General features: G+C 44.9%; 1 protein-coding gene across 4 annotated transcripts in view; it reads right to left on the bottom strand.

Moving 5' to 3' along the window:
* LOC137273096 (A disintegrin and metalloproteinase with thrombospondin motifs 18-like) overlaps positions 1-12,302 on the bottom strand; it is a 41,520-nt gene that overhangs the window by 9,372 nt on the left and 19,846 nt on the right. For all 4 annotated transcript variants that reach the window (XM_067805547.1, XM_067805545.1, XM_067805546.1 and 1 more), the window contains 7 exons: positions 9,314-9,377; positions 8,885-8,990; positions 8,430-8,578; positions 7,697-7,817; positions 7,273-7,350; positions 6,486-6,779; positions 6,038-6,167 (listed from right to left, as the gene is read on the bottom strand). In XM_067805547.1, coding sequence (XP_067661648.1) covers positions 6,038-6,167; positions 6,486-6,779; positions 7,273-7,350; positions 7,697-7,817; positions 8,430-8,578; positions 8,885-8,990; positions 9,314-9,377 — 942 coding nt within the window. The remainder of the gene's footprint in view (positions 1-6,037; positions 6,168-6,485; positions 6,780-7,272; positions 7,351-7,696; positions 7,818-8,429; positions 8,579-8,884; positions 8,991-9,313; positions 9,378-12,302) is intronic.

Here is a 12,302-nt window from a genome sequence, read left to right as displayed (position 1 = left end):
GTAATTGAGAATTGGCATATTGATAACTCACGATGTTATGTAGAGGAGTGGTATGTTGACGACTGTGACACTCGTGATGTAATTGAGAATTGGCACATTGATAACTCACGATGTTATGTAGAGGAGTGGTATGTTGACGACTGTGACACTCGTGATGTAATTGAGAATTGGCATATTGATAACTCACGATGTTATGTAGAGGAGTGGTATGTTGACGACTGTGACACTCGTGATGTAATTGAGAATTGGCATATTGATAACTGACGATGTTATGTAGAGGAGTGGTATGTTGACGACTGTGACACTCGTGATGTAATTGAGAATTGGCATATTGATAACTCACGATGTTATGTAGAGGAGTGGTATGTTGACGACTGTGACACTCGTGATGTAATTGAGAATTGGCATATTGATAACTCACGATGTTATGTAGAGGAGTGGTATGTTGACGACTGTGACACTCGTGATGTAATTGAGAATTGGCACATTGATAACTCACGATGTTATGTAGAGGAGTGGTATGTTGACGACTGTGACACTCGTGATGTAATTGAGAATTGGCACATTGATAACTCACGATGTTATGTAGAGGAGTGGTATGTTGACGACTGTGACACTCGTGATGTAATTGAGAATTGGCATATTGATAACTCACGATGTTATGTAGAGGAGTGGTATGTTGACGACTGTGACACTCGTGATGTAATTGAGAATTGGCATATTGATAACTCACGATGCCATGTAGAGGAGTGGTATGTTGACGACTGTGACACTCGTGATGTAATTGAGAATTGGCATATTGATAACTCACGATGTTATGTAGAGGAGTGGTATGTTGACGACTGTGACACTCGTGATGTAATTGAGAATTGGCATATTGATAACTGACGATGTTATGTAGAGGAGTGGTATGTTGACGACTGTGACACTCGTGATGTATTTGAGAATTGGCATATTGATAACTCACGATGTTATGTAGAGGAGTGGTATGTTGACGACTGTGACACTCGTGATGTAATTGAGAATTGGCATATTGATAACTCACGATGTTGTGTAGAGGAGTGGTATGTTGACGACTGTGACACTCGTGATGTAATTGAGAATTGGCATATTGATAACTCACGATGTTATGTAGAGGAGTGGTATGTTGACGACTGTGACACTCGTGATGTAATTGAGAATTGGCATATTGATAACTCACGATGCCATGTAGAGGAGTGGTATGTTGACGACTGTGACACTCGTGATGTAATTGAGAATTGGCATATTGATAACTCACGATGTTATGTAGAGGAGTGGTATGTTGACGACTGTGACACTCGTGATGTAATTGAGAATTGGCACATTGATAACTCACGATGTTATGTAGAGGAGTGGTATGTTGACGACTGTGACACTCGTGATGTAATTGGGAATTGGCATATTGATAACTCACGATGTTATGTAGAGGAGTGGTATGTTGACGACTGTGACACTCGTGATGTAATTGAGAATTGGCATATTGATAACTCACGATGTTATGTAGAGGAGTGGTATGTTGACGACTGTGACACTCGTGATGTAATTGAGAATTGGCATATTGATGACTCACGATGTTATGTAGAGGAGTGGTATGTTGACGACTGTGACACTCGTGATGTAATTGAGAATTGGCATATTGATAACTGACGATGTTATGTAGAGGAGTGGTATGTTGACGACTGTGACACTCGTGATGTAATTGAGAATTGGCATATTGATAACTGACGATGTTATGTAGAGGAGTGGTATGTTGACGACTGTGACACTCGTGATGTAATTGAGAATTGGCATATTGATAACTCACGATGCCATGTAGAGGAGTGGTATGTTGACGACTGTGACACTCGTGATGTAATTGAGAATTGGCATATTGATAACTCACGATGTTATGTAGAGGAGTGGTATGTTGACGACTGTGACACTCGTGATGTAATTGAGAATTGGCATATTGATAACTCACGATGTTATGTAGAGGAGTGGTATGTTGACGACTGTGACACTCGTGATGTAATTGAGAATTGGCATATTGATAACTCACGATGTTATGTAGAGGAGTGGTATGTTGGCGACTGTGACACTCGTGATGTAATTGAGAATTGGCATATTGATAACTGACGATGTTATGTAGAGGAGTGGTATGTTGACGACTGTGACACTCGTGATGTAATTGAGAATTGGCATATTGATAACTCACGATGTTATGTAGAGGAGTGGTATGTTGACGACTGTGACACTCGTGATGTAATTGAGAATTGGCATATTGATAACTCACGATGTTATGTAGAGGAGTGGTATGTTGACGACTGTGACACTCGTGATGTAATTGAGAATTGGCATATTGATAACTCACGATGTTATGTAGAGGAGTGGTATGTTGACGACTGTGACACTCGTGATGTAATTGAGAATTGGCATATTGATAACTCACGATGCCATGTAGAGGAGTGGTATGTTGACGACTGTGACACTCGTGATGTAATTGAGAATTGGCATATTGATAACTGACGATGCCATGTAGAGGAGTGGTATGTTGACGACTGTGACACTCGTGATGTAATTGAGAATTGGCATATTGATAACTCACGATGTTATGTAGAGGAGTGGTATGTTGACGACTGTGACACTCGTGATGTAATTGAGAATTGGCACATTGATAACTCACGATGTTATGTAGAGGAGTGGTATGTTGACGACTGTGACACTCGTGATGTAATTGAGAATTGGCATATTGATAACTCACGATGTTATGTAGAGGAGTGGTATGTTGACGACTGTGACACTCGTGATGTAATTGAGAATTGGCATATTGATAACTCACGATGTTATGTAGAGGAGTGGTATGTTGACGACTGTGACACTCGTGATGTAATTGAGAATTGGCATATTGATAACTCACGATGTTATGTAGAGGAGTGGTATGTTGACGACTGTGACACTCGTGATGTAATTGAGAATTGGCATATTGATAACTCACGATGTTATGTAGAGGAGTGGTATGTTGACGACTGTGACACTCGTGATGTAATTGAGAATTGGCACATTGATAACTCACGATGTTATGTAGAGGAGTGGTATGTTGACGACTGTGACACTCGTGATGTAATTGAGAATTGGCACATTGATAACTCACGATGTTATGTAGAGGAGTGGTATGTTGACGACTGTGACACTCGTGATGTAATTGAGAATTGGCATATTGATAACTCACGATGTTATGTAGAGGAGTGGTATGTTGACGACTGTGACACTCGTGATGTAATTGAGAATTGGCATATTGATAACTCACGATGCCATGTAGAGGAGTGGTATGTTGACGACTGTGACACTCGTGATGTAATTGAGAATTGGCATATTGATAACTCACGATGTTATGTAGAGGAGTGGTATGTTGACGACTGTGACACTCGTGATGTAATTGAGAATTGGCATATTGATAACTGACGATGTTATGTAGAGGAGTGGTATGTTGACGACTGTGACACTCGTGATGTATTTGAGAATTGGCATATTGATAACTCACGATGTTATGTAGAGGAGTGGTATGTTGACGACTGTGACACTCGTGATGTAATTGAGAATTGGCATATTGATAACTCACGATGTTGTGTAGAGGAGTGGTATGTTGACGACTGTGACACTCGTGATGTAATTGAGAATTGGCATATTGATAACTCACGATGTTATGTAGAGGAGTGGTATGTTGACGACTGTGACACTCGTGATGTAATTGAGAATTGGCATATTGATAACTCACGATGCCATGTAGAGGAGTGGTATGTTGACGACTGTGACACTCGTGATGTAATTGAGAATTGGCATATTGATAACTCACGATGTTATGTAGAGGAGTGGTATGTTGACGACTGTGACACTCGTGATGTAATTGAGAATTGGCACATTGATAACTCACGATGTTATGTAGAGGAGTGGTATGTTGACGACTGTGACACTCGTGATGTAATTGGGAATTGGCATATTGATAACTCACGATGTTATGTAGAGGAGTGGTATGTTGACGACTGTGACACTCGTGATGTAATTGAGAATTGGCATATTGATAACTCACGATGTTATGTAGAGGAGTGGTATGTTGACGACTGTGACACTCGTGATGTAATTGAGAATTGGCATATTGATGACTCACGATGTTATGTAGAGGAGTGGTATGTTGACGACTGTGACACTCGTGATGTAATTGAGAATTGGCATATTGATAACTGACGATGTTATGTAGAGGAGTGGTATGTTGACGACTGTGACACTCGTGATGTAATTGAGAATTGGCATATTGATAACTGACGATGTTATGTAGAGGAGTGGTATGTTGACGACTGTGACACTCGTGATGTAATTGAGAATTGGCATATTGATAACTCACGATGTTATGTAGAGGAGTGGTATGTTGACGACTGTGACACTCATGATGTAATTGAGAATTGGCACATTGATAACTCACGATGTTATGTAGAGGAGTGGTATGTTGACGACTGTGACACTCGTGATGTAATTGAGAATTGGCACATTGATAACTCACGATGTTATGTAGAGGAGTGGTATGTTGACGACTGTGACACTCGTGATGTAATTGAGACTTGGCATATTGATAACTGACGATGTTATGTAGAGGAGTGGTATGTTGACGACTGTGACACTCGTGATGTAATTGAGAATTGGCATATTGATAACTCACGATGCCATGTAGAGGAGTGGTATGTTGACGACTGTGACACTCGTGATGTAATTGAGAATTGGCATATTGATAACTGACGATGTTATGTAGAGGAGTGGTATGTTGACGACTGTGACACTCGTGATGTATTTGAGAATTGGCATATTGATAACTCACGATGTTATGTAGAGGAGTGGTATGTTGACGACTGTGACACTCGTGATGTAATTGAGAATTGGCATATTGATAACTCACGATGTTATGTAGAGGAGTGGTATGTTGACGACTGTGACACTCGTGATGTATTTGAGAATTGGCATATTGATAACTCACGATGTTGTGTAGAGGAGTGGTATGTTGACGACTGTGACACTCGTGATGTAATTGAGAATTGGCATATTGATAACTGACGATGTTGTGTAGAGGAGTGGTATGTTGACGACTGTGACACTCGTGATGTAATTGAGAATTGGCATATTGATAACTCACGATGTTATGTAGAGGAGTGGTATGTTGACGACTGTGACACTCGTGATGTAATTGAGAATTGGCATATTGATAACTCACGATGCCATGTAGAGGAGTGGTATGTTGACGACTGTGACACTCGTGATGTAATTGAGAATTGGCATATTGATAACTCACGATGTTATGTAGAGGAGTTGTATGTTGACGACTGTGACACTCGTGATGTAATTGAGAATTGGCACATTGATAACTCACGATGTTATGTAGAGGAGTGGTATGTTGACGACTGTGACACTCGTGATGTAACTGGGAATTGGCATATTGATAACTCACGATGTTATGTAGAGGAGTGGTATGTTGACGACTGTGACACTCGTGATGTAATTGAGAATTGGCACATTGATAACTCACGATGTTATGTAGAGGAGTGGTATGTTGACGACTGTGACACTCGTGATGTAATTGAGAATTGGCATATTGATAACTCACGATGTTATGTAGAGGAGTGGTATGTTGACGACTGTGACACTCGTGATGTAATTGAGAATTGGCATATTGATAACTGACGATGCCATGTAGAGGAGTGGTATGTTGACGACTGTGACACTCGTGATGTAATTGAGAACTGGCATATTGATAACTCACGATGTTATGTAGAGGAGTGGTATGTTGACGACTGTGACACTCGTGATGTAATTGAGAATTGGCATATTGATAACTCACGATGTTATGTAGAGGAGTGGTATGTTGACGACTGTGACACTCGTGATGTAATTGAGAATTGGCATATTGATAACTCACGATGTTATGTAGAGGAGTGGTATGTTGACGACTGTGACACTCGTGATGTAATTGAGAATTGGCATATTGATAACTCACGATGCAGGGCATGCAGGCTTGGAGCAAGGCTTCCCTTCAGTCGAAGGTTTGTCCGCCAGGGGGCAATTGTAGTTGTCAACTGTTGCCCCGGTGTCCGCCTTCACACACCTTGCCTCGGATTTCATACTCCCTGAAACACACATCACGAATATACACACACCGGAATACACGCGTAATAGGGTATACACTCCACAGTTTACACGTACTGGATTACACACTCCTCAGGTTAAACTACGTCGTACAAGTAAGACAGCTGTTTATTGCAGTATGTCTATGAACACTCTGAGCCTATTCAGGTAAGACAGCTGTGTCTTGTAGTATATCTATGAACACTCTGAGCTGACACAGGTAAGACAGCTGTGTCTTGTAGTATATCTATGAACACTCAGAGCTGAAAGGGGTAAGAGAGCTGTGTGCTGTGGTATATATATAAGCGCTCCCGACGTACCCTCTCCACATGTAACGCTGCATTGTCCTTCCTGTGTTCTCCACACAAACCGCTGAGGCACGTTCTGACCGTTGGGGGCGTAGTATTCGAAGCTGACGTTGGGGTTTGACCCTGCGTACATGTCGCCGTAGATGCGGTATACCTGGCCCTCGGCATCCTCAGGCACTGTTCCTAACACCTCCAGCTTCTCTGGGTTCCGTCTGTACTTGACTGTCACCCCAGCGGCGGAGTACGTGCCTGACAATTCCCTCTGTCCTCCCTTGTTCAACACCTGGACTCCGCCCACACTCAAACCTGGAAACACATGAGAAACACCTGTACTCCACCCACACTCAAACTGTAGACACATGAGAAACACCTGTACTACACCCACACTCAAACCTGGCAACACATGAGAAACAGCTGGACTCCGCCCACACCTAAACCTGGCAACACATGAGAAACACATGTCTTATGACTTATGACTTATGAACCCGAATAAACGTAAATGCCACTTCAGTCTCTGCCGTTTGCGTACTGCCATAAGCATGGTAGGGGTGATGTGGAGATTTTACGTGCGCTTACCGATGTATAACGTGTTTGGAACATGGTTTACCGTCCAACTTACCAAGGTGCATGAAAGTCACGATAGTGAGTAAGTGTTTGTGTAATGTGTTCTGTGCCATCAGTAGCATGACTTTGTGATGTGGACAGGTGCCCTGCTATGGTTGCTAGATACCCCATATTCTGAGAGACGGTAGACAACTAGGACGTAATGGTTGTTAGGCGACGACAGGATATCACTTACTGAGGATGCTGAAAACGTTGGTGTTGGTGATGGTGACACCAGTTGCGCCCTTAGGGATGTTGACGAAGGTCACATATTCTGTGGGAGACAAAACTGAGATGAATAAGTAGTTAACTTCATTAAAGACATGACGACATTGAAAGATTAATGTAATGTACTCAGGAATGTAATAGATTTAGGAATGTAATAGATTTGGGAATGTGATACACTCAGGAATGTAACAGACTGGGGAGCGTGAAAAACCTAGGGATGTGACAGACTTGAGATAGTAAGTTAGAGTCTGCTGGGAAAAGCAGAGCAAAGAGTCATTTGTACATTCAGTCCTGGGGATATCATATTACTCTGTGGAATCCCAAATATTGATATGCAATACCAACTTCATTTGTATGATATTTGTAATATATCATGCAAACAATACACTGACGGTGTTCCTCGCCCTTAGTGAACTGGCCAGACTTCTTAGTACACGTGTCCCCAAGGCCGCTACACACGCCGCACTGGTCATTCTCCCTGCCCGAGTCCACCACCCCGTCACATCCAAACGCCTGGAAACAGACAGTGAGTGAGTGAGTGAGTGAGTGAGTACACTGAGGTGGTGTATCCAGCTGGTGCTACGGACACAGGAAGATAGGGGTACACTGAGCGGAAAAAACAACCAGGACCAGGACACAGCAAGTTATGGATATACTGAGGGGACATACCCAGCAGACGACACGGATACAGCAAGGTATGGGTATATGGAGGGGACCCACCCAGCAGGCGCCACAGGAACAGCAAAATAGGGGTACATAGAGCGGAACTACCAACCAGGCCGGACACAACAAAGGTAGGGGTATAGTGAGGGGACACACCCTGCTGGCGCCACAGACACAGCAAGCTAGGGATACACAGAGCGGAACTATCCACCGGGCGCCAAGGACACAGCAAGGTAGGGGTAAACTGAATGGACCTACCCGGCAAACGACACGGACACAGCAAGGTAGGGATACACAGAGCGGAACTATCCACCAGGAGCCAAGGACACAGCAAGGTAGGGGTAAACTGAGAGGACCCACCCGGCAGACGCCACGGACACAGCAAACTAGGGGTAAACTGAGGGGACCTACAAAGCAGACGCCACGGACACAGCAAGGTAGGGGTAAATTGAGGGGACCTACCCGGCAGACGCCACGGACACAGCGGCCGTAGGTTCCTTCCTTGGGAAGACACTGAGTTCCGTCCTTAAAGTCACTGCTGCCGTCCAGAGTCCTGGTCACCCCGAAGTGAGCGGACTCACTCGCACACATCAGCTGGCATTGCGTCGCACCTGGCCAAACAAAGGGCACATGAGTCATCCACTCATACACACATGTGTCTGCTAGTGTGATGAACCTATACGCATGCGTCTTCCTGTGTTTGTGTAATATGTCTTCATGTGTCCTGTTTAGTGGCGTATATCTTCCGGCGTATGACGTACACTTCTCTAATTGTATGTAATCTCTATCTTTGTAAGTCTGTGAACTCTCCCAATGCCCGCCTGTGAAATCTCCCAATGTCCGCCTGTGCTATGGGTCTGTGGATATACTTGCACCTAAACACACCTGTCTATATCTGTATCTGTACCTGTACGTACCTGTGTCCCCCATTGGCACCCAGTGATGACGCTGGCCATTGAATAGAGTAGCGTCTGTGGCTGCACACTGCTCCTTCTTAAAGGTCAGCTGAGATGTCGAACATGCCTGCACAGCATGACGTTATTGTATCAGAACACACAGACAAAGGTTCAGTTGTTACATAATACGGCATGACAGGTACCCGTAAGTACTGGGACCACGGGACTGTATAGTCACTTTTAGCTGTAGCAGCGCGTGTAAGGAACCAAGTTCAGTTGTTGTTGTTAGATTCAGACAACTAATGTATATAGATAATGAAAACTGACTTATGTATTGGGCTAAAGGACACTGACTCATGTTTAGGGCTAATGGACACTGGAAATGGTTCGTGTGACATTGATGCCGCGTTGTTAAATGATGTGTGTAAGAGAATGGTTGTATGGACTCACGTGGGTATTGCACATCTCGGCCATGGTGTCCTGACCCACACAGGCCTTGCCTCCGAACAGCGGTCTGAAACATAACCAGCTGGCCTGAGGAGAGTAGGGCGAGGAGAAGGGTGGGAGGGCAGACAGAAAAATTGTTTGATCGTCATTTTAGAAACTGGTAACTCAAACATGAAACATACAAAAACGTTACTTTATGGATGACAACGGTTCTTCCATAGTGATCAAGCTAAGCGTAAATACAACCAGTATCGCCACAGTCAAGGCCATGTCCACCACCCTCCACAAGCCCAGACTGTTCTTCCATAGTGATCAAGCTAAGCGTAAATACAACCAGTATCGCCACAGTCAAGGCCATGTCCACCACCCTCCACAAGCCCAGACTGTTCTTCCATAGTGATCAAGCTAAGCGTAAATACAACCAGTATCGCCACAGTCAAGGCCATGTCCACCACCCTCCACAAGCCCAGACTGTTCTTCCATAGTGATCAAGCTAAGCGTAAATACAACCAGTATCGCCACAGTCAAGGCCATGTCCACCACCCTCCACAAGCCCAGACTGTTCTTCCATAGTGATCAAGCTAAGCGTAAATACAACCAGTATCGCCACAGTCAAGGCCATGTCCACCACCCTCCACAAGCCCAGACTGTTCTTCCATAGTGATCAAGCTAAGCGTAAATACAACCAGTATCGCCACAGTCAAGGCCATGTCCACCACCCTCCACAAGCCCAGACTGTTCTTCCATAGTGATCAAGCTAAGCGTAAATACAACCAGTATCGCCACAGTCAAGGCCATGTCCACCACCCTCCACAAGCCCAGACTGTTCTTCCATAGTGATCAAGCTAAGCGTAAATACAACCAGTATCGCCACAGTCAAGGCCATGTCCACCACCCTCCACAAGCCCAGACTGTTCTTCCATAGTGATCAAGCTAAGCGTAAATACAACCAGTATCGCCACAGTCAAGAAGGCCATGTCCACCACCCTCCACAAGCCCAGACTGTTCTTCCATAGTGATCAAGCTAAGCGTAAATACAACCAGTATCGCCACAGTCAAGAAGGCCATGTCCACCACCCTCCACAAGCCCAGACTGTTCTTCCATAGTGATCAAGCTAAGCGTAAATACAACCAGTATCGCCACAGTCAAGGCCATGTCCACCACCCTCCACAAGCCCAGACTGTTCTTCCATAGTGATCAAGCTAAGCGTAAATACAACCAGTATCGCCACAGTCAAGGCCATGTCCACCACCCTCCACAAGCCCAGACTGTTCTTCCATAGTGATCAAGCTAAGCGTAAATACAACCAGTATCGCCACAGTCAAGGCCATGTCCACCACCCTCCACAAGCCCAGACTGTTCTTACATAGTGATCAAGCTAAGCGTAAATACAACCAGTATCGCCACAGTCAAGGCCATGTCCACCACCCTCCACAAGCCCAGACTGTTCTTCCATAGTGATCAAGCTAAGCGTAAATACAACCAGTATCGCCACAGTCAAGGCCATGTCCACCACCCTCCACAAGCCCAGACTGTTCTTCCATAGTGATCAAGCTAAGCGTAAATACAACCAGTATCGCCACAGTCAAGGCCATGTCCACCACCCTCCACAAGCCCAGACTGTTCTTCCATAGTGATCAAGCTAAGCGTAAATACAACCAGTATCGCCACAGTCAAGGCCATGTCCACCACCCTCCACAAGCCCAGACTGTTCTTCCATAGTGATCAAGCTAAGCGTAAATACAACCAGTATCGCCACAGTCAAGGCCATGTCCACCACCCTCCACAAGCCCAGACTGTTCTTCCATAGTGATCAAGCTAAGCGTAAATACAACCAGTATCGCCACAGTCAAGGCCATGTCCACCACCCTCCACAAGCCCAGACTGTTCTTCCATAGTGATCAAGCTAAGCGTAAATACAACCAGTATCGCCACAGTCAAGGCCATGTCCACCACCCTCCACAAGCCCAGACTGTTCTTCCATAGTGATCAAGCTAAGCGTAAATACAACCAGTATCGCCACAGTCAAGGCCATGTCCACCACCCTCCACAAGCCCAGACTGTTCTTCCATAGTGATCAAGCTAAGCGTAAATACAACCAGTATCGCCACAGTCAAGGCCATGTCCACCACCCTCCACAAGCCCAGACTGTTCTTCCATAGTGATCAAGCTAAGCGTAAATACAACCAGTATCGCCACAGTCAAGGCCATGTCCACCACCCTCCACAAGCCCAGACTGTTCTTCCATAGTGATCAAGCTAAGCGTAAATACAACCAGTATCGCCACAGTCAAGAAGGCCATGTCCACCACCCTCCACAAGCCCAGACTGTTCTTCCATAGTGATCAAGCTAAGCGTAAATACAACCAGTATCGCCACAGTCAAGGCCATGTCCACCACCCTCCACAAGCCCAGACTGTTCTTCCATAGTGATCAAGCTAAGCGTAAATACAACCAGTATCGCCACAGTCAAGAAGGCCATGTCCACCACCCTCCACAAGCCCAGACTGTTCTTCCATAGTGATCAAGCTAAGCGTAAATACAACCAGTATCGCCACAGTCAAGAAGGCCATGTCCACCACCCTCCACAAGCCCAGACTGTTCTTCCATAGTGATCAAGCTAAGCGTAAATACAACCAGTATCGCCACAGTCAAGGCCATGTCCACCACCCTCCACAAGCCCAGACTGTTCTTCCATAGTGATCAAGCTAAGCGTAAATACAACCAGTATCGCCACAGTCAAGGCCATGTCCACCACCCTCCACAAGCCCAGACTGTTCTTCCATAGTGATCAAGCTAAGCGTAAATACAACCAGTATCGCCACAGTCAAGGCCATGTCCACCACCCTCCACAAGCCCAGACTGTTCTTACATAGTGATCAAGCTAAGCGTAAATACAACCAGTATCGCCACAGTCAAGGCCATGTCCACCACCCTCCACAAGCCCAGACTGTTCTTCCATAGTGATCAAGCTAAGCGTAAATACAACCAG

The sequence above is a fragment of the Haliotis asinina genome, chromosome 2 (assembly GCF_037392515.1).
Source record: "Haliotis asinina isolate JCU_RB_2024 chromosome 2, JCU_Hal_asi_v2, whole genome shotgun sequence".
Lineage (NCBI taxonomy): Eukaryota > Metazoa > Mollusca > Gastropoda > Lepetellida > Haliotidae > Haliotis > Haliotis asinina.
The sequence above is the reverse complement of the archived record's forward strand: the minus strand, read 5'-3'. Positions and strand labels throughout refer to the sequence as shown.